Source organism: Camellia sinensis, chromosome 9 (genome assembly GCF_055761805.1).
Source record: "Camellia sinensis isolate YWXY chromosome 9, ASM5576180v1, whole genome shotgun sequence".
NCBI classification, from domain to species: Eukaryota; Viridiplantae; Streptophyta; class Magnoliopsida; order Ericales; family Theaceae; genus Camellia; species Camellia sinensis.
Window position 1 is genome coordinate 164,594,683 of NC_138969.1, and position 23,369 is coordinate 164,618,051.

Here is a 23,369-nt window from a genome sequence, read left to right on the forward strand (position 1 = left end):
TAGGCATGCATGGAGTGACCAAACCAACCCAAAAAAGATCTAAGGCATGGTAAAACATCACCCAAAACCTACTGAAATGGAGCCAACACATGCAAGAAAGACATGCTACTTTGGTGAGCTACAAATGTGATTGCACTACACATACAAGATGCATGCAAAAGGTGACCAAACCAGCCATGGAAAAACTTAAGGAAGGTCCTAAAAGTCACAAAAAAGGGCCTAAACTAAGCCTCAAAAGTAAAAGGATACATGCTCCTTTGATAGGCCAATAACTTAAGCAAACAAAACAAAAAGGGAGGGGGTCACCCCCCCTCTGGTTTTAGGCCTCAAAACCACATGCCTACCACTGAAAATCCACTGGATTTTAGTGTCTAAAAGGCCAAACCAATACTACCTCGAAGGCCTTAAAGCAAGGCACAAAACAAAGCCAAATAAGGCAAACAAGAGGGTTGTGCACCCTTAACACCAAGAAGACCTTAAAAAATCATCAAAAGCACTCAAATACAGAACTTTTTTCAGTTGAAAGAAAGGCCTAAAACAATATTCAAGGGCCAACTTGTTAAAAAAGGGAATATACTCACCTTTGAAGATTAACTTCGAAACCAGCAACCTCAAGGGCCAAAAACCAAGTTTCAGAGCTCAAGTAACACTCTCAAGAACCTCAGCCCAAAGATGATGGTGTATCTCTATGTGTTGTAGTGTAAAAGTGCAAGAAAAATGGACTTTAGAACACTATTCTATGCAATATAGAGAGAAAGAATGAGAAATATAGAGAGAGAGAGAGAGAGAGATCTTTCTTCTCTAAAATGGCTGAACTTCTACTAAGGAGAGAGGGCCTCTCCTTATATAGAAGAAAAACAATGCAAAGCTTATTAAACAAGCTTGGAAAGGGGCTCATCCCTCCATACATGTGTATGGAGGGGAAATGAGTGAAAACCAGCTAGCTCAAAAGATCTGGCGTGAAACCTGTTGAGACAAGGGTTCTGCCAGCCATCAGCAGTGGCCGACAATGGCTCATTGATGGCCGGCAGTAACAAAGGCATGGCCGACAGTGGCAGGCGGTGGCCGGCAGTGCATTAAGAGAATCAAGCTGGAAGGGCCAATACATGGTCCAAAAATGGGGCAGAAAGGATATAGGGTTTGGAAAGCTCAAACCTACGACGTTCCGCCATGAAAGTTGAGTACTCGTCAAGTTGAGTACCCGATGAGCAATCGAACTTGTTGTTGGATGTACCTGCAAGCATAACCAAGTCTTGAAGACAGTCAAAAATGGTGTGTCTACACCCTTGTTGATGAAATCATTCCATGGGTACTAAGAAGGATCCACGTCTGGTTCAGATCGGATCTACGTTGTCTTCGGAGGAGCGCAAGCGTTTAGTCGCTTTATTAAAAGATTTCAAAGATGTTTTCGCGTGGTCCTACAAAGACATGCCTGGAATCGATCCTGAGATTGTACAACATCAGATCCCTCTTGACCCCAAGGCCCAACCCATCAAACAGAAGCTTCGGAGAATACGCTCAGATTGGGCTTTGAAGATTAAGGAAGAGGTCACTAAGTAGATAAATGCAGGGTTCTTGCTAGTATCTAAGTATCCAACTTGGTTGGCCGACATTGTTCCGGTGCCAAAGAAAGATGACAGAATTTGGGTGTGTGTGGATTTTAGAGATCTGAACAAGGCTAGTCTGAAGGACGACTTTCCTTTACCGCACATCGATGAGTTGGTGGACTTCATCATAGGCTATGCATTGCTCTCCTTCGTCGATGGATTTTTTGGATATAACCAGATTCTGATGGCACTCGAAGATAGAGAGAAAACTGCCTTCACTACGCCGTGGGGAATATACTGCTACAGGGTGATGCCATTTGGGCTGAAGAATGCTGGGGCTACCTATCAATGGGCTACAACCACAATTCTACATGACATGATCCATAAAGAGGTGTAGGTGTATGCAGACGACATGATTGTTAAGTCCAAGAATATAGATTGAGGCTAAATCCACAAAAGTGCAATTTTGGCGTAACAGCAGGGAAATTGTTGGGTTTCTTGATCACACAGAGGGGCATCGAGGTAGATCCTTCCAAAATCAAGGCCATCCTAGAAATGCCACCACCAAGGACTGAAAAGGAGGTGCGAGGCTTTCTGGGTAAAGTGAAATTCATAAGATGGTTTATTTCAAAACTAACCTTGACTTGTGAACCACTATTTGGTCTCCTGAAGAAAAGAAAGAAATTGCAATGGGATGACCGATGCCAGTTCACTTTTGAGCAGATCAAGCAGTACCTTCAGAACCCACCTGTGTTGTCGCCACCAGAGCTGAGGAAGCCGTTGATTTTGTATCTCTCAGTAATAGACACAACGATGGGATGCATGTGTAGACCCCCCATTTTTGACCATCTTCAAGACTTGGACGTCATCATTTGAACACTCGATGATTGTGCTCGCTCGTGTTTGTTTTGAGTCCCTGATGGTCTCGCCTGAGCGCCTTGCCTTGGAGCGTCTAATCTTGCCTGTTTTGTGCTTGGTTGTGGGCCAAGAGCTTGTTGTTTCACTTCTGGAGGAGAGGGTGACTTGTCGGCCATCCCAATAGCCTGCCAGCCATGACTTGTGCCTGTCGACCACCAGTGGTGGCCGGTCGGCTACATTGATGACCGGTCGGCCACTGATGATGGCCGGCGGCCATTTTTCTCCTTTTTCAGATATTTCTTTGCCTGTTGTGCCAAATGTTGTTCACTAGTGCTTATCTCCATACATTTGTATGGAGGGATGAATAAAAGCCTTTAGCTTGATTTTCTATATAAGGGGGGGTCTCTCCCCCATTTTAAGGGGTTGGACAATTTAGAGCAAAATTTTCTCTCTCTCTCTCTCTCTCTCTCTCTCTCTCTATCTCTCTTCTTGTTTTATGCTTGAAAGTGAGAATTCTCTACACTTTTGCACTAAGACCCTTAACCAAACATCTTCATCTTGGAGCTAAGGTTCTTTGAGGCTTGGTTTGAGCTCTTAAGGCTGGTTTTAGCTCAGAATTGTGGCTGTTTAGTGTTGTGCTTCAAAGGTATAAGGCTTACCTCATTTAAGCTTTGATTTAATCAATTTCTTGGCTATCATTTTACACTATTTTGACATGGTTTTCAACCATAAAAAAAACTCTGTTTTTAAGGTTTCAAAATGGTGGTTTGAGTCTTGGTGAGTTAGGGGGTTGTCTCCTCTTTTTGCTCTTTGGCTTGTAAAGTCTTTTGTGCCATTTCTTTCCACCTTTAAATCAAAATTTTTGGGCCTTTAAACCACTAAAATTCAGAGTTATTTCAGTGGTAAAAAGTATGTTTTGAAGTCCAAAAATGGAGGGTTAGCCTCCCCTCCTTGTGTCTCTCTTGCATGCCTAGTTAGCATTACATGGTAGCTTGATTTTGTAGCTTGTGTTAGCTTAGTTCAAGCATGTTTTTGCCTCTGTGTTTGCACGTTTCACCTCTCTTTTGGGTTGGTTAGAGCATTTGTTACTTGTTTTTTTACTTGTAGTGCAATTGTGCTTACTAGCCTAGCATGCCTAATGGTTTAGCCTATTTTTGTAGCTTGTGTTAGCTTAACTTCAGCTTGTTTCAGCTACTATTTTGGCCTACTTTAACTTTGTTTTGGGTCAGTTAAGCCCTTCGAGGCTTGTTTTGCAAGGCTATAGTGTAATGGTCTTCACTAGCTCATTGTTTTGAGGCTTTAAGCATGAAGTGTTTGAGTGGCTTGCATGTTGTAGCATCATTTTACACATGATTTCAGTGTATATAGCTCTGTCACATGTTCATTCATTTCACTCTTTCATTGCTTTTGAGAGTTGTGCCTTGAGTCTTATTTGTAAGCTAACATATGAGCAAGTTTTTCTAGCCTTTTATGCTTCAATCTCAGCATGTTTTAGCTACTGTTTTGGCATGTTTTAACTCTGTCCAGAGCTAGTTTGGTCAATTGAGCTTTGTGTTGGATGCTTATAGTGTTGTGATCTTCACTAGCTTAATATTTTAGGCTCTTAGCATGTCTTGCATGAGTTGCTTGCAAGATTTAGTGACTTTTTACATGTCATATCAGCACTAAAATGTCTGCAACCTCCTCTATTCTTCACTTTTTAATTTGTTTTGAAAGTGGCCTTGAGCCCCTTATTGGCTTGAGTATGAAATTGAGGTTCTCATGCCTAATAGTTTTAATCCTCTCTTGAGGGTTTCTACTAACCTACAGCATGAGGCCTCTTTCATACTTAAGGTACTTGTGGCTTAAGCCCTCTTTCCAATTAGAGGACTCTCATTTTGGACTTAATCGGTTAAATTACTAATCGGTAATGTAAAATGTGTAAACAAAATGAACCAAGTAAAACTTGAGCAAGTTAAGCATATTGTGTTGCATTGCATGTGTTTGGATCGGACGTTAATCCAAACACAAGAAATATGGGACGTTTTATACTCAAAGTGATGTACCGTGCCACTTTTGTTAGTCACCATCACTCTTGATCATGCATGATAGGGGGGTGGTTGTTTTGGTCTTGTTTGTGCATTCATTGACCTTGTACAAGCTTGGTTCTCTAGCCATCATGCATTGAGAATGCTTGGTTGATGGCTTAGGAGCCAAGAATTACACTTCTTTGAGTTTGTGCAATGATAAGGAGGGTAATAGTACATATATTGTTTGAGAATACACTGCATTGCCTCTGTTTGCTCTCTGTTACAGCAAAAAGGAGAATTTCAGGGAAGGGGTGGCCGACTGGCACCAATAGTGACCGACCGGCCACCAGCAGTGGCCGACAGCCACCTTTTGTGGCCAACCGGCCATCAGTGAAAAGTTTGCTCATTATGTTCCAGAGGTGGAGTAGAGGCATTCTGGGAGTTGGCACAATTTTCCGATGGCAAGGCGGTGGATTTTTTGGAGGAAGCCAATCGAGCATGCATGTCTCTCTCGCCCTCGAGGTCATTTAATCGCTTTTGTTAGCTTAGAATTAGTTAGCTAATTTATTTGTTCAAGTGTTTTAATTATTTAACTAGCTTAGATAGTTAATTAGTTTAATTGCTTTAATTAGCTTAGCATAGCTAGTTATTTAATTGGTTTGTAATAATTAGCTTAGATTAGCTTAGCTTAGTCATTCGGACCCTCCTTCGCGAGGGCGAATATTGTAATAAGTGTGCGTGCGTGTGTGCATGTCCTCCAACCCTGCGTCTTTCTCCCTTTTATTTACCCGCTTTCGATGGTTAGATTAGTGATCATTTTCAATTAGCATCCCTTATCCTTGCATCCATTCATTTGTCTTGCATGCACCGAGGCTCGGCGCATCATTCAAACTGCATCATCAATTCAATACTTATTGGAATACGTGGTTAACTGCATGTTATCAAATTGTATCATATGACATATTAGTATCCGAGCCTATTAATTTCATATTGCATGTGTTGCATTAGGCATATTAACATAGTTAGGATCATGCATTGTTTCTAACTAGCTTTTGTTTTGGTTTGGAGTACTCGGTAAGTTTTATGCTTTAGCATACTTGCATGAGTGTGATTGCCATGTTGCCATATTTTCGCATGCTTGACATGAGGCTATGTGCTTAAATGATTAACTGCATGAATGCCTGTGGATGAAGGCTTTGTTGCTTGAATTGGAACAATTCAACAAATGAGTGTTTTAAGCCCACTTGAGGTGGCAAATCCGTGTTTTAGCCCACTTGAGGGTGGCAAATTCAAACCATTTTCGAAAACAAACATAAGTTAAGTTGTTCCAATTCTTGCGATTTTAGTCCATATTTGCTTGTGTGCATCACATAGTAAAGTTAGCTAATAACCGGAATAAGAATATATGAGGTTTATAAAACAACATATCATGCTTAGTAGAGGCCGATCTTTTGATCGGGCAAGCGAGGGTGCTCATTTCAGGACCTTCCTCTTTCGTACCTGAGCCGAGGCAACTTTGGTGATGACGAACACATGGCCTTTGGCACGAGTTCGGGTTTCCTAATTCCCCGAGATAACATATTTAGGTGGCAACTCTGTAATCTGGCAAAGCAATCCAATTTTGGCATTATTTGATTTAAAATCTGATTTTCCAAAATGATTTGCTAGATTGGACTCTTTGGTGTTTATCAGTTTCACGTTGCACTTTGTGAGATTAGATTTCGAACTTTGACAGGAGTTCGAACTGTAGGACCAATTCGAGCTCTTTGAAAGGAGGCGCGAAGAAGTCGAGCTACAGTTTCTGGCGACTCTGCTGGGGATTTAGAGAACTTGACTCGAACTCATGATATGTTGTTTTATTTACACTTATGTGTTTCTTTGCATTGCATTTGCATTTGCATTGGTGCGCCTAAGTCATAGTGTTTGCCATCTGCTATTCTTGAGTGGTTTGCCGGAGGCGTGCTTGGAAAAGCTCGCCATAAGGCTGACCGGTTGCAGGCTGACCGGTTGCGGGCTTTGCCACGATGGAAACACAAACCTTGGATCTGGACTACCACTGTACCGTTTGATCCTTCTTTCACTTCTCGGTGTTAGGAGCGAGAGGTATATTAGGTGGTCTTGTTGAGGCACCCTTTTCGACCATTCGACCTAGTTGCATATCGGAAGCCATAGAGACTGTTCCAAACTAGGACAGGTTGCTCACCCGAATATAGGTTCGTTTGAAACCGTTTGCTGGCGTAGCGAACCCCTGGTTCCTAATGAAATTAGGACAGGGAAACCCTACCCCACCATAGGGGTGTTTTGGCTCTTACTTGCTTGATACGTGCTTTTATAGTGAAACTCTACAGGAATGTATGTATCAGTTACAAGTCTGGGTATCAGTTTGAGGGTATCAGTTTTGAGGCAGAGATGTGGGGCAGAAAACAATGTTTCAGTACAGTCGTCCAGCTTATGATTGCAACTGTGTGTTGTTTGTGTTTAAGCCGAGGAGCTGTCCATTTTCTGATTTTCTGTTTTTTTTTTTTTTTGCTTTATTTTCTTTTTGCAATATAGAATTTCACAATTGCTTCAGACGAGGCAGTTACTCCCGAGCACTCTGGACCCGAGTTAGGAGGCTTTATCGATCTGGGGATCTTATAGGAGGACAACCCGTGTTTGCTTCGCTACCCCCGGTTATCAGACGGAGGACAGTTAGGCACAGTTCACCGGTTCAACGGTCGCCAATTCAGCGGTCACTATCTACTTCACCTGTGCTCAGTCGGGCCCAGCTTTCTGCTTCCACTTCAGAAAGAGAATACACACTGGATCTGATAGATCAACACCCTGTAGACAATATGGAGGACATGATGCGCCAACTCCAGCAAACCATTGAGGCCATGCAGTGGGACGCTGCTTGCCAAGCGGAAGTTACCGATCGCCAAACAAAGATTGCAGCCTAGCAGGCTGAACTGATTACTAGGCTTCAACAGCAACAACAACCACAACAAGCAGCAGCTTCTGCTTCGCATCCAACCCCAGCCAGGGTTCCAATACCCAGGGATACAACTAATGTCCAGGAGAATGTGTACAATCTGGTAGAGCCAGTCCCACCTCAGACTTCCAAAGCACCAGTTTACCCAACGGAGGCACCATTTGAGTTTGAGGTCGATTCTACCGCTTTGAAAGTGAGCAAGCTTGAGAAGCTTTTCAAACGAGCTCAGGGTGTCAATTCGATGCCAAATATAGAGGACGGCTACACAGATTTGGCGGTGACATTGCCGGATAGATTTAAAATCCCACACATAGATTGCTTCGGCGGTTTGGGTGATCCCATGGTCCACTTGCGGCTATTTTCAGATATTCTGCGGTCGATGGGCCTAACTAGACTGTAGAAACTATCCTTCTTTGGCCGGACCTTGTCGGGTATCACGACTATTTGGTATGCTAAACTGGAAGATTCTGTGAAAATGAGCTGGGAAGAGATGGCCGAGGCCTTTATTGCTCAATACTCTTATAACATTCAAATCGAGGTCACAACTTGTGATCTCGAGGCAACTCGTCAAGAGCCAAAGGAGGGCTTCTATGATTTCGTCACTCGATGGAGAGCCAAGGCTTCCATTATGACCACCCGACCAGTTGAAAAGGATCAGATCCGAATGGTCGTTCGTAATCTGCAACCGAGGCTGCTGCAGAAGATGATAGTCCTACCTCTACCTACATTTGTTGACCTCCATGAGATAGGGGTACAGATAGAGAATTCAATGAAACATGGTCTGATTGACCATGAGAAAGGGCAGCCCAAGAGGGCTTTTGCACACAGTTCTAATATAGTTACCAGTAGTAATGCAGCTACAAGGACCTCTGATGTTGGTATGGTCACCACCACACCGAACACAGCCACCCCTTTTACCGGTGCATCCGGAACCACCTCATAACCTGCAAAGTACCCACCCCGGGGCCAGAGGGTTTTCACCCCACTCCATATGTCTCTATCTGTGGCCTTGAGGGTCTTGATAAAAAAGGGGCATCTAAAGCCCCTAGAGCCATGCCCATTGCCTAATCTCCTCCCTCCTACACATAAACCGGCCAAGTACTGTGCCTTCCACCACCAACATGGTCATGATACCGACCTATGCTTCAAACTCCGCCATGAGATTCAGGATTTCATTGACAACAAAGTGATAGCGCCTCCCGAGAAGCCTAACGTCACTGCAAATCCTCTTCCACCACATAACCAACCCCCACAACCCAAGCAAGTCAACCTCATCCAAACAAGGGCCGTCCCATACGACTCCAGCATATACATCACTTCCTCCCACGTGCCTAAGTTGGCGCTGTTCATCCCAAAAAGAACAGACTTGTGCATGATGAGCATGTCCATACCCCAACCTGAACCCATGGTGGTGCATGTGGTAGAAGAAGGCATGCCTGAGGGCTCTACAAACTTAACTGAAGAGGCATACAACCCTTGTCGCTATATTGCACCAGCCGATTAGCCCAAGTCAGAGGTGGAATTGCCGAGGGGAATGGAGGTCAATGTAGTCTGGGAGGACGGGCCAAGCCAGGGGTTGGATGACTTAGCTGAGCTTGAGGAGGACATCAGTAATCTGCAATTCTTTGATGAACAGGATCTAGGGAATGTACAGATTGGTTGGTTTGATATGAACGAATCAACGGATAATGCAGGGTGGCTCAACGATAAACCGGATGTTGATGAGGGGTCTCAACCAAGGCAGGAACAACTAGAAATAGGAACTTCTGCAACGGCCAGAATGGTCGACGACATGGATTTTACATCATTTTATAATTAGCACCATAGTTACTTTAATATAATATATATGTTTAGTCCAAGTGAAATCGTATTTGAATTATGAATTTCAGTTTCAACAATGATAGATAACTCTAATTTTGTAGCTTTAAAGAGAGTTCTAGTAATGTGATAAGAGAAAAAAATATAAAAATAAAAACAAAAACATAGACACACACATCATATCACATGTTGGTTCTATTATTTACTACATCACTAAAACTCTCTTTAAAGTTTCACAATTAAAATTCTCACTCTTTATTCGTTCGGTTTTGATGGGGTCAACATTCTAGAGCTAATGTCCAAAGTGTAAATTAGCTTAATTTTCTACGATGCGTGATAAAACTCTATTTTAAAAACATAACACGTGAAAATTAAGAGAGAGAGAGAGAGAGAGAGAGAGAGAGAGAGAGAGAGAGAGCGCCAACAGTCAAACCAGGGCGTTGCTATTTTTGACATAAGATGCATTTTGGTAAGGTCCCGTTTCAGATAAATTCACACACACTACCCAGTTGGATGACTTTTCATCCTTCTTCTTTCTTAGGGGTATTTAGTTCATAAATTTGAAAAGAGAAAGGTAATAGATTTGGAGAGGAATTATCTTTTTCTTTTTCCTTTTTAAATCTCTCCTCAAATCTATGAATCAAATACAATCTTAATGTTGTGTTTAATTTGAGGATTTGAGAAGGAATTTAGAAAAGAAAATGAAAAAAATTAGGTGAAATGAAAATAAAATATATATTTTACTTAGTTTCACACATCTTTTTTCTTTCCCTTTCTAAATCCCTCCCCAAATCTCTCAACCAAATACAACGTAAGGGAACATGCTATTTTTTGATGCCCAAAAAAAAAATGCTATTTTAATTAATTTTTAGTTCTTTTATTAAAATGTGAGATAAGAAAATTTAATTTAGAATGAATTTTTTAATTTTTATAAAAAAAAAATTTACAAAAAGTAAAATGAATGAAAAAGAACTTTTGACTTTAATGTAATTCCCAAACAAGCTCTAAAATTGCCTCCATTCCCATTCCCATTCCCATTCCCATTCCCAAGAAGTTTCCTACCAATTTTGTAACATTGTATCATCATCATCATTATAATCATATATATATATATATATATAATATGAGTTATGCTACAAGGTGTGTAGCCTAACAAGTTATGACATTTGTAGGGTTAATTATCACAAATGCTATAACTAAGGGTTGGTTTAAAAATTCATTTTTTTAGTTTCATTTTTATCTTTTACGGAAAAATATGTTAAAAAAAAAGAAAAAGAAAAAAAGATAGAAAGATTTGGCAACTTGTAATAAACTTTTGAATTTTTAGCTAAAATTCTTAATTCCCAAACAAGGTCTAATTCCTTGGGATAATGAAAATGTCAGAGGTTCAGGATTTGAGTCGATAGTGTGATTACATTTACTAGTACCTTAACATCATATTATATGACCCAAAAAAAAGCCTAAATCATTTTCAGTCATAACTAAAAAATAAATAAATAAATAACAATAACTAAATACCCAATAAGGTATAATAAAAAACTAACATCACAATTAGTCATAACCAAGTGATAACTATCATTACAATTGGTCATAACCAGACACGATAAATATCGTAATTGAGGCATATGACACAAAATTTTCCTAAAAAAATTGAAACATGTATGATTTTTAAAATGAACTTTATTTTTTGAAGATAAATATGATAAAATCATGTTACTATAGTTAGTCAATATGATATATTTCACGTATAATTTACATACAAAGACCAGCAAAATAAAAGTAAATCATTGATGCTGAACTTGGGACGGGCTCGGACTGAACGTGTTTTCAAATGATCAATCTCAATCAACTATTCATTTTCTTTTTCCAGTGTTGAATTTTTCAAAAGTCGTGAAAAAACATTATTAAAATACCATCCAACAATGTTGAATTGCTGTTTATTTTTTGCATAATATATATGAAAAGTCTCTCTTTTGACAATTATGCAATTGAATGTTGAATGAAATCAGCCGTACACCTTTCACCCAGAAATTTATCTTCTGCTGAACAGTATGACGAATAAAAAGAGATTGAAATGCAAAGAGTCCACAAATTCTATCCAATCATACCCACCAAGAAGCACAAAACTAGTCATGAAACTCATCATCTGCAAAGGTGCAATTCAATATCTTGAGCTCTTTCTTATTCTCTTATTTTCTTGTTTTTGTTTCAAGTTTAGCATTGCCATAGACACCATTACTCTCAGTCAACCCATCAATGACTCTGAAAGTATAATCTCAAGCAACAAAGCTTTTCAATTGGGATTTTTCAGCCCTGTTAATACTACCAATCGCTATGTCGGTATTTGGTACAACAACATCCCTGTCAAGACTGTGGTATGGGTAGCTAATAGAGACAGGCCTTTAATAGATTCTTCCGGGACTTTGATGATATCCGAAGATGGCAATCTAGTGGTTTTGAATGGGCAAAAAGAGATTATTTGGTCATCTAATGTTTCAAATTCTACAGTGAATTCAAGTGCCCGCTTGTTAGACTCTGGGAATCTTGTTTTGGTAGATAACTCAAATGGAATGAGAATATGGGGGAGTTACCAAAACCCTTCAGACTCATTCTTAGAGAACATGATGCTTAGTAGTGATAGAAGTACCGGTGAGAAGATATTGTTGAAATCATGGAGAAGCCCTTCTGATCCATCCGTTGGAAGCTTCTCTGCCGGTATTAGTCTTTCAACCATTCCAGAATTCTTTGTATGGAATGGCAGCCATCCATATTGGCGAAGTGGTCCTTGGAACAATCAAATCTTTATCGGAGTCCAAGACATGACTTCGCTGTATGGTAATGGTTTTAATGTGGTAGATAACCATGAAGGAACTGTATCTGTGTCTTTCACTTATGCAAATCGATCTATGTTAAAATACATTTTCTTGAATCACAAAGGATCTCTTGAATCACAGAAACTGACTATGTTTATGGCAAGTGTGGGCCATTTGGAAGCTGCAATTCAAAGGACTCACCAATTTGTTCCTGTTTGAGAGGGTTTGAGCCAAATCGCATAGATGAATGGAATAGTGGAAATTTTACTGGCGGGTGTGTAAGGAGGAAAAATTTGCAGTGTGAGAGGAACGATAGTAGTAGCCAGGAGAGTAAAAAAGACCGGTTTTTCGTGCTGACGACAATGAAAGTGCCAGTGTTTGCAGAGTGGTCACCGGTTCTGGCTAATTATTGCGAAAACCAGTGTTTGAAGAATTGTTCGTGCACCGCTTATGCATATGACGACGGCATTGGCTGCATGTTATGGAATGGAAGCTTAATAGATATACAAAAAATTTCCAGTGGTGGGGCAGATCTTTACATTCGCGTGGCATATTCGGATCTCGGTAATATATTGCCTATCCATATTCTTGTGCTTAAACTCAACCCTTTGTAGTCAAATTTCAAGAAACGTTAGTACTTTATTAGTAAATTGATGATCTTACGAGGGGAAAAAAAAAAAAAGGGTGAGAAAGATCAATAATATTGTGGTCCATTTTACTTGCACTATTTTGATGGTTGCTCTGTTTTGCAGATAAAAAGAGGGACTTGAAACTAGTCATTGTGATTTCAGTGATTGTAGGGTCAATAATCATTTCCATCTGCGCGTACTTCATATGGATGGTGATGGTTAAACAACGAGGTACAACTAATTTAATCAATCTGACTCATAAATTAAGAAAATATTTTCTTCTATCGTGTAGTAGCTAACCTAGAACAAGTTTTTGAATTAGGATTCAAAAAGAAGTTCAACGAGCACTGCAGGAAATTCTGCTTTTAGCGGCGTTTAAAAAACGCCGCTATAAGTGTCAAAAACGCCGCTAAATCTTTTTGCGACGCTTAGCATCAAGCGCCGAAGACGCGGCCGTCGCTATAACTTCCTGACGTTTTAAAAACGCCGTTATATTAGTATAGACGGCGTTTGAAAAAACGCCGCTAAATGTCTTACTTGACAGTACCATGACGTCATTATGATATTTAGCGACATTTTTTAAACGCCGTCATATCTTTTTAAAAAAAATCTAATTTTGGGTTTTAAGCGGCGTTTTTAAAAAAACGCCGTGATATCTCTTTTTTTTTTTTTTTTTGAAGTTGTGCTAATTTATGTGATTAAACTAAAAAAATACATATAATAAAAATGAATAACACTAATATGAAATAATAACTTACATTCAAATATCAAATGCATTATTAATTCACTTTCCCATTCACCAATCACCATTACCCACAACATAACATATCCACAAATGATATTTTAATATTACCCCCAAAATAACATATCAAAAAATTGTATTCACAATTCTCAACCAAAAAATTAATTACTACCTTGTATACAAAGCCACAAAATTGCTATCAGTCAAAATTGTATATATAATTTTGATAAAAATACAATCATGTCAGACCTTTCAACAATCAACGAATTCATCAACTACATAAATAATATACAACAAAACCCAGAAATGACAGTATCCAGTAGGACTCAAAAAATTCATTTTCTTTACTTTTTCCCCCCACTTTCTCAGCAACCAAACAGGACAGAAGATTTGGCTTTAGAAGAGGCCACTCAACCCTGTTGAGTTTCACATGTAAGAAGAGGCCAGCACTTATATGACGAGTAACTAAAACTACTCTGTCGAGAAATCAACATGCCTAACACAAACAGAATATCCAAAAGGAAAAATTACATAACGAAAACTAAAAGTGCTCAATTAGAATGTGTTGAAAATTGAGTATTCAAGTTCATATTAAGATGAAGTAAATTGTAAGTGGTAACGAAACAGTTACCACTGTTGCGGAGGAACAAGCGGGTTTCTCCGTCATAAAGGGTTCCTTTTGCACGGTTAGAAGCGAAGAAATCCTCGCATAAGTCATCTTGACCCTGTATTCACTCAAAAAAACTTACTATATAAGATTGACACCATGTATTATATATATCGACACCAGCAAGTCGCAATGTCAGAGACCAAATAAGATCAAGGGAAAGAAAAGTTGAGGAATTAGTTGATTTAATCACCTTATTACAGAAGAAACAGCTACCGCAAGGCATTATGAAAGCTCCAACCACATGAGCTCCGACTGGAAATCTGAAGAATCAAGGCAAAACTAATCCTGTTATCCATGTTGAGGACCAGTCCATCATTTTGGGAGTTCTTAGTGAACCGTGATTAATTACAGCATATTTTTAAAGAAAATTTAAGTAAACCTTTCAATGATTTTGGTGTCCGTGAGGGGCCCATGCTCAACCACCTCACTTGTGATCTCATGACCCACAACACAAGGGCTAGCAAATGGAAGTTCACCTATGATTACGTGAAGATCAGAGTGGCAAACCCCACAGGCTGCATATTTCAAGCACTCGCGGCATATAATGACATCATAAAATGCTCAGTTATATATATACATGTTTGTGTATATAATATGCTCAGATATTATGATGAATAATGTGTGTGTGTGTGTGAGAGAGAGACAGAGACCGAGATCCTCTGCTCCCAGACAGACAGAGATCATCTGCTGCCAACAATTACAAGGCTCTACACAAGCAAATCAACTTCCCTAAAATTTCTATTTATGCTAACCATATCACTCTTCCTAACCATTACATCTACAGGTCTTCATTGTACATGGCTGAACCATATATCTATTATAAAAAGAACACAACTCACTTTGGTGTGAATCTTTGTTACACAATTTTGATTTTCAAATATGTGCATCGAATTGCTAATTGAATGAATAAAGGATTTTTGGCCAAAAGTCCTTCAAATAAATTACATCTTATGAGAAGTCCAAGCCAAAAAAATTTAATGCCTAAAGTCCTTCATTTTATATTTTTTATTTTGGACATTTTCCCTCTCTCACAATGCTGTCTCTTTTTCGTTTTTTCTTTTTTCAGTTTTGGTACCTTGCTTGTTTAAACATTGTGATAATACCACCACCTAAAAAATGTATACTTCAAGTTCAGTGTCATCATACCACCACCATTGTGATCATATAGTAATCAAAATGTTGACAATAACAAGGTAAAAGCTTCACCATATTTGAGTTGCTCTTTTGCCACTCACAAAAGCTGTGGCTAAGGAAATCAAAAGATGTTGATTGTAAACACAAGCAGGCATAGTATTTAAACTTTTACCACATTATTATCAGCCTCTCCAACTGCATCAAAAAGTTGCACTTTCTCTTCTTCAAAGAAGCAAGCATTTTCCTACAAGAACCATAGAATAGATTATATAAGAAACTTCATGACACATAATTTACATTCAGGACATATAGATACAACATATACATAACCAAAGTAGGACATTCTTACCAAGAATAGATCCAGCTCTGGCAGTTCGAATTCGACCACTTCAAAACCATTTTCTTCCTTACCATAAAAAATGGACTCATTCTTCTCCTGCAATTACATGAACTAGACTTTAATGAAGATCTAAACCACATTTGAATATAACTAATGCTAACAGTCCGAATCAAAGCATGTTGATGCTTTTGGTAACTCAACCTATGGGTTCCAGATCAAATATTTATCACTCTTCACTTCCTACTCTTCAAAAAGAACTTCCAATTCTTCCTACAAGTTAACATAATAAATACTCTAAAAGGAACTTTCTTAAACAAAATCTTTCCTCACTAAATTACACTGCTGTCACTAGAATTGAATCCACAAAGATTCAGACCAAAATTTCATTTACTTGTCTCCAAGTCCATTTTCCCCTAAGGAAAAACATTTAGCACGGAAAAATACTTTCAACACAACATACCAAATAGATTCTGGAGGGTAGAGCTCCTAAGGCAAAAGAGAAGGGGTGAAAAAAATTGCACTAGCCTTTTGTTTGGTCCCTCAAGAAATAGAGGAAATTCAAACAAGACAGAGTTGAGCTGCAATGCTACCACAACCAGAATATTTTGTCCATGATTTATCATTGGTTTTACATTTTGAAGGACATTTAACGCAGATAGGCATGCGCGCGTGAGAGAGAGAGAGAGAGAGAGAGAGAGAGAGAGAGAGAGAGAGAGATTGAGATTGCTATGAAGAAATCAAAAACAGCTAATTCAAAACTGTTGACAAAGGATCTTATTAGGTGCCATGGAGACAGCCTGCTGACAAAGGACCTTATTCTCTGATTCTATATTGGTGAGTTTCTCTTCTAACCTGATTTGAATTCCAATAATTAACTAACTACATCCGATTTCATGAAAACAGAAGCATGAATATTTTCATAGATGTAACTAATGGCTTTGTAACAGCAGCAAATAAATTTTGTGTTGCACAAGAATACCAATATGTTGATAACAAAAGCAAAAAATTACAGTGACCTCCCTTTTAGCGAGGTTAAAGGGACAGGAACAAATGAAGATGGTATGAAGACACAAAAATAAATAAGGAAAAAATGTACATTTCATTGTAAAAGAGATGACATCATCATTTTTCCATCTACGTGACTAACAAATTTCTAATGAAAATGAGGCTCAGTGCTATGCGAATTAAAACCTTAAGAGAGTCCAATGTAATTATGCTAAACTTGTGAGGCTTACTATATATTTTTCAAACCTTAGGAGAGGTTAATGTAATTTACTCTTTAATTTATGTTTGGCAGGCCAATATACAGAATTATGAACCTTGATGAAGAAGAAGCTTGGATATAAACTTGATATACAAGACAGCACCTTTGGTCAATATTCGAAATTAGATGGATCCAAATTTTACAAGCACCCACGAGCACGATTTCCAAAGATCCTGATAGCATGATTTTTTATTTAATTTTTTTTTAAAAGTTAGAGAGCCTAATAGAATGATACAACTCCTTCTTCCAAATTACATAGAAAAGGCTAAGAACATGTTCAAGAATGGTTTCTACTCCTTGAATACACATTAATACACATTAGCCATTAGATGAAGATCATGGACATCGTAGTGGTGCCGTGTCTACTCGTATGGTCCATATTAAGGACATACTGAAATATCATAAACATGGATGCTAAATGGGGCAATGTACCGTAAGATTTTATTTATTGTTAATACCATCTGATGAAAGAAATCTATACAAAAACAAACAAATAAATAACAATATCAAGTAGGAAGTGGAAAAGAGCTCATTAAAAAAATAAATATAGCAAGAATTATTTGTCAATTGTAATATGTATGTTAAATACCTACATTACATTACCACTACCAATTAGACATAAGCATAGTAAGATCTCATTAAAAAAGTAACAATTCATATCAGAATTAGAAGAACTATTAAAAAATTTCATCCATAAATTCCTAAGAGGAAAACCAAAATAGAGAATAAATATCTATTGTCTATATATTTTCTTTTGACTTGATAGTTTTTTCATCATTCATAATGTAAACCTTTCATAATTTGTTGCTTCAAACTTTGCTCGTGCAACAACCTGCCTCCCATCTGCTGCTAATCCAGCAACTGTCTGTAATCAATGGTAAATTGCAAAGGAGAGCTTAGAATTATGATGAGAGTTGAATATTGTCAAATTCATATATGAAGTAAATGGGAACGTGATTCTCTGTAGATATTTCAATGTAAAAAAAATCACATAATGCATGTAATATGAATAAAACACTGGACAACAAAGAGCAGGCAAAGCTACAATATATACTATAACTTACCTACAGATGCATGAAATTATTATATGTTGCTCCATAAAAAATTATACCGTTTAAAACAGCATGAACACCATGAAGGCCAATCAAAGATGTTTGCACAGCAAGACTAATAGTGATGATAATAACAACAAATAGCAGTAAGTATTAATTAATAAATAAATGGAGCAATAAGCAATGTTCATCAATCATCTTTTAGCAAATAAAGACGTTTTCAAAAAGCGTCTTTTTTGGACTGTGATGTTTGGAAAAAAAGTGATATTCTATGGGTTTGAGTGGCAGAGGTTTGTTTTTTTTTCTTTTTTGTAACTCATTAATTAACTGGTAGAGTTAAGCATCAGCGAAGGCACGGGTCTTGGAAAACGAGAAATAAAGACGTTTTCAAAAAGCGTCTTTTTTTAAGCGCCGTGACATTGAATTTTTCTTGTAGTGTATACCGGTCTTACGAATGATGTTATTCAATTCCACACCCTTATCTATGCCAGAAACAAGTTCCTGGGCATAGTATGGGGTCACTGTTACGACCCTGTCTGATTCTAATATTCCACCCTTCATCCAGTTAATTTTCCTCCCCTTGGCAGGCTTGTCATAGCTGCAACATGCGAAGACTTGTACTTGGTCTTCAGATAACATGGAAGAAGAGCAGTGTGCCAATCATTGGCAATGAAGACAACATCCTCCCCTGCATTTGTACGAGACAGATATGTTACACCATTTATAATAGAATGCAAAATAAATAGATAAATAAAGGTACAAACTTTGAGAATGGAACATACCATAAGGTCCAGAGAAATATTTATTGTTGTTTAGATTCAAAATCCTTGGTGCCTCCAAAGCAGCCTGAGTTCAACATAATAAATGAATGCCAGCTATATACTATGTAAGCAATAGTGTAGAACTGCATACATGATTAGGCGTAGGCTAACAAAAATCTTGAGTAGGCAGTAAGAGGAAATAAAACAATGATATACCACAGGTGGTCATTATGTAAAACAAACAAGAACATGGATGATTGACTCGTGTTGAATGCAAAACCATGTAAATTTGGAGCACAATGCCAACCTTTTGCCTTAACCGCCCATCGACCGATTACTTCTCTAATATATAATGAGCAATGATATACAAAAAAATATATATATATATATATATTTTCCTACCAAGCACTGTGGTTTATAATTTCAAAAAATTTCACTGCCACAGCATTTTTAGTGAGTTTTCAGTATAAAATTTCTGCTTGACAATCATTTTCCATATATAATATAGTAGGAAGTTACGACAAAACAACTGCACTTTTTTATTTTCACTTTTCTAGTGAAAATCTTAGCAGTGAATTTGTCATTAGTATTTTGTATTTCAAACTGGAGAAATAAGAGAATGCAAACAAAATATTACGATAACTTGTATTTTTACAAATATTACCTAAAAATTCGAAGACGACTGAGAAAAAAATCACAAAAGCTAGACTTGCCAAGAAAAGTCCCAAATTTCCAGAAAGTAGACTAGATATTAGAGGTGTACAGCCCATAAAAAATTCACAAAGCATAAGACCACATAAGCTTTAAATTCAGCAAATTTTCACATTCAAGACCGAGTTGAAAATAAGAAAAACAAAAAACAAAGCAATTAATAAAGTTCAATATGACACAGTACTCGAGCAACAACACAAGAAACGATTAGAGTGGAGGAGACACCTTAGGTGGCTTGAAAGGGTAATCTGGAGGAAAATGGATGGTAACTAGAAAAACCCCACCAGCATAAGGACTGTCAGGTGGACCCATAATTGTTGCCTGCCAGTGAAACATGTCTTCAGCAACAGGACCTGAAACAAATACAAAATAAAGCAAAATCATCAACAAAAGAAAAAAAGAACTGCACAAAAAGTGAAGGACAAAACGTGGGGAAACTGTCACTGAGACCGATCTGAATCTCTGTGAATGATAAGCGTTTAGAGATGAATTGAGAGAGATGTTTTCATTACAGCACTGGAATAGGCTTCGAAATGAAGAGTTTCAGAGAGAGACAGAGAAACGATGGAGCTCACCTTAGTAGACGATGGTGCAGATGGTGTTTTGGATCTTCGAAATCGAAATTGATCTGAGATGATATCACTGAGACCGATCTAAATCTCTGCGAATGATAAGCGTTTAGAGAGGGTTGCGAGAGAGAGAGAGAGAGAGAGAGAGAGCTTACCTACCTCGTCGGTGCAGATGGTGGTGGCGGTGGAGCTTCGAAATCGAAATCGAAATCAGAGATTCAGATGAAATCGAAATCAGAGAAGGCGCAAGGATTCAAAATAAGAGAACTTCGAAATCAAAATCAAAACCGATCCGTTGATTTCTGTTGGAAGGGATTAGGGCATCTGTTTAGAGAGAGAGAGAGAGAGAGCGAACGATAGACTGAGATTAGGGCATCCTCCTGATAAGTGAACGAGTGTATTTACCAGCTCGCCACAGAGAGGACATTCGAAGACGTTTTTCAACGCCTTCAAATAGTTAAACGGTGCCGTTTTAATATTGAACAAAAACGACGGTTAAAAAACGCCGTTAAATAAACGTCGTCAAAACCTATAATTCCTGTAGTGGAGATGCTACCATTTAAGAGACTGTTTCCAGAATACTCAACTGAAGCGTCGTTTGAAGATAATTTAAACCAAGTTAAACTTGAAGAACTACCACTCTTCAAGTTTGAGAAACTTGCAATTGCAACTGACGAATTTAACTGGACCAACAAGCTTGGACAGGGTGGTTTTGGTCCGGTGTATAACGTAACAATGATTGCTCACGCTGATCTTGAAGTTGTTTTGTTGACAAGTGAAATAATTTGGTGTTTGTTTTAGGGGAAATTACCAGATGGACAAGAAATAGCGGTGAAAAGGCTTTCAAGGTCCTCTGAACAAGGGCTCGAGGAGTTCATGAATGAAGTTGTGATGATTTCTAAACTCCAACACCGTAATCTAGTTAGACTCCTTGGATGCTGTGTTGAAGGAAAAGAAAAGATGTTGGTCTATGAATACATGCCAAATAAAAGCTTGGATGCATTTCTCTTTGGTTAGTACAAGTAAAAGCTCTTAACGAGTTGTTGCTTTCGCTAGATTACTTGTTATCTTAACTATCTGAACTTACTGTTTTACCAAAATTAAAACTTCTATCTCGAAATCAATTTCATTTGCCTTTTTCTCCCACTTATACTTTCTTTTGAACGACATTCTTTTAGATCCACAAAAACAGAAGCTCCTAGATTGGAGTAAACGTTTTGACATCATTGAAGGGATAGGTAGAGGCCTCCTCTACCTTCATAGGGATTCTAGATTAAGGATCATTCATCGAGATTTAAAGACAAGTAACATTCTGTTGGATGAAGAGCTAAACCCTAAAATTTTAGACTTTGGAATGGCAAGGATTTTTTGTGGCGAGGAACATCAAGCCAATACAAGAAGGGTTGTTGGAACATAGTAAGTACATGTCTGTTTCTCCAAAACTCTTCATTCTTTCAATGTGGAGCCTCTTCTTTCTTATGGGATTAATTTAACGCAATAAAATCAATTTTCGCTTGATGCAGCGGTTATATGTCTCCAGAATATGCAATGCAAGGGCTTTTTTCAGAGAAATCAGATGTATTCAGCTTTGGTGTATTGTTACTAGAGATTGTAAGTGGAAGACGAAACACTAGTTTTTATGATGATGAGCATTCTTTGAGCCTTCTAGGATATGTAAGTCCACTTGATTCATTTGCGTTTCCTAGTTCTCTAATACTCCAAGGTTTATTCATTGTCAAGACCTAACTTTTACATGCCATATTGCTGTTAAAATTTCAGGCTTGGAAATTGTGGAATGAAGATAACATTGTGACTTTAATAGATCCAATGATATCTTATCAAGACTTCAGATCGGAGATTTTGAGATGCGTAAATGTTGGACTACTGTGTGTACAAGAATTTGCAATAGATAGGCCTACCATATCCACGGTTCTTTCTATGTTAAATAGTGAAATTTCATATCTCCCAACGCCAAAGCAACCTGCATTTACTCAAACACCAAAGAGTCTGTCTTCACAGGAAAGCCTGAGTAGATGTTCTAGGAATGAACTTACTGTTACAATTGTTGATGGCAGGTAATATCTCAGATGTCGAGATGATTATTTTTATTTTTTATTTTTTCCAATTTCATGCACACAAAGACTTGCCATTGTTAACCACTCGCATCAAGTGGTTTACTGATATATACCTATCCACAACTATTTTTGATATTCTGTTAGTGCTTATTGGACAAACAATTACAATTCAAATCTTTGTGTGAACACTTCTATTTCAAGATTTGTTTTTTCCTAATCTGGAATTTACTTCTTGTTGAATTTTTAAAAATTAATTTTAATAGTTTTTTGAGTAAATTGCAACAGTAGTCCCTGTACTTTGCTCCTTGTATCATGTTAATCCCTATAGTTTCAATTGGCACGATTTCAACCAAGAATTTATTATTTTATTTCAATTTGGTCCAATTGATTATAACTCTTCTTAGCATTTTTTATGAAAAATATGTATATAAGTGACATATGTCATATTTTTTAAAGAAAAATTATAAATTTAGAAACCTTAGTGAGTTAACATTATTCAAAAACACTAACAAGATTATCAATTGGACCAAATTGACACATTTAAAATTAAGGATTAAAATTGTGCCAATTAAAAGTATAGGGACCAAAGTAATATAAAAGGTAAAATGTAGAGATCACTAATATAAGTTACCCTAGGTTTTTTTTTTTTTTTTTTTTTTTTTTTTGAGGTAATTAGCTCATTTTAGTACTTCAAGAGAGTGGAAATAATATTTTATGCGGTTAGCAAAAGAATAATCTAACTTGGGATACAGAAGTACCTGCCCTAGCTGGATATTTGAAGAAACGAAGTTGACTTTGTCGCATTGAATCACCCAAATTACATTTCTTCCATTAACATGTCAAAATCAATTTCGGCACGCCATTTGGTAATTAAGCTACCTTTAGAGATGCTACTATTGGAAGTATTTTATGTAATTGGCATACCATATTGACGTAATATACTTTTTACTTATGGTTTACAATATGAAAAAAAGAAATGCTATATAATTTGATGTGATTGAACACTCTCTATCTTAGACTGAGTACAAATAACTTCTCAAATCTTACTTTTATCACATAATAAACAATAAATGAAAGAGTACCGCATGCACGTCAAATCTGCTATGTGGTGTACTCATTCTCCATTATGACAATGCTTCCTCAATTAATTTATTGGTGTAAGCCTTATTTCAATAATTCCAAGAGGTAGACTAAGCCATACAAAGTTTGTGAATAATGGTTTCAGTACCAGTGGGATTATTAACAGTACTTTTTTTTTTTTTTTTTAAGAGAATGTTAATAAATTTCAAAATCCATTTCGTCGTCCAGTAGCGACATGCATGATCTCCGGTTCGAATCTCCCAATGAATCATTAGAGATTAGCTTGGTCCTTAATTTAATTTCAAGCCTCCAGGGATTAGTTCTTG

General features: G+C 37.7%; 1 protein-coding gene and 1 pseudogene across 5 annotated transcripts; one reads left to right on the forward strand and one right to left on the reverse strand.

Moving 5' to 3' along the window:
- The first annotated feature begins 11,203 nt into the window (after window positions 1–11,203).
- On the forward strand, window positions 11,204–22,137 carry LOC145789346 (G-type lectin S-receptor-like serine/threonine-protein kinase At1g11300; annotated as a pseudogene). The gene is made up of 8 exons (XR_014340535.1): window positions 11,204–12,580; window positions 12,769–12,876; window positions 19,867–19,908; window positions 20,466–20,617; window positions 20,690–20,900; window positions 21,067–21,304; window positions 21,412–21,562; window positions 21,668–22,137. The product of XR_014340535.1 is annotated as a G-type lectin S-receptor-like serine/threonine-protein kinase At1g11300 (transcript).
- Window positions 13,534–20,303, reverse strand: LOC114318396 (uncharacterized). Of its 4 annotated transcripts, none has more exons than XR_014340533.1 (8): window positions 20,048–20,303; window positions 19,895–19,980; window positions 19,545–19,672; window positions 15,541–15,627; window positions 15,364–15,435; window positions 14,248–14,317; window positions 14,019–14,112; window positions 13,534–13,883 (listed from the first exon to the last, which is right to left on the reverse strand). XR_014340533.1 is itself a non-coding variant. In XM_082887915.1 (7 exons), exons 3-6 carry the CDS (start codon window positions 19,653–19,655, stop codon window positions 14,267–14,269), a joined length of 321 nt encoding a protein of 106 aa, XP_082744041.1. In that variant the 5' UTR covers window positions 19,656–19,672; window positions 19,895–19,980; window positions 20,048–20,303; the 3' UTR covers window positions 13,534–14,112; window positions 14,248–14,266. The 4 variants fall into 4 exon arrangements, 2 of the variants coding, with proteins under 2 accessions (XP_082744041.1, XP_082744042.1); XR_014340534.1 differs by having other exon boundaries at window positions 20,044–20,262; XM_082887915.1 differs by having other exon boundaries at window positions 13,534–14,112.
- Window positions 22,138–23,369: the final 1,232 nt, after the last annotated feature.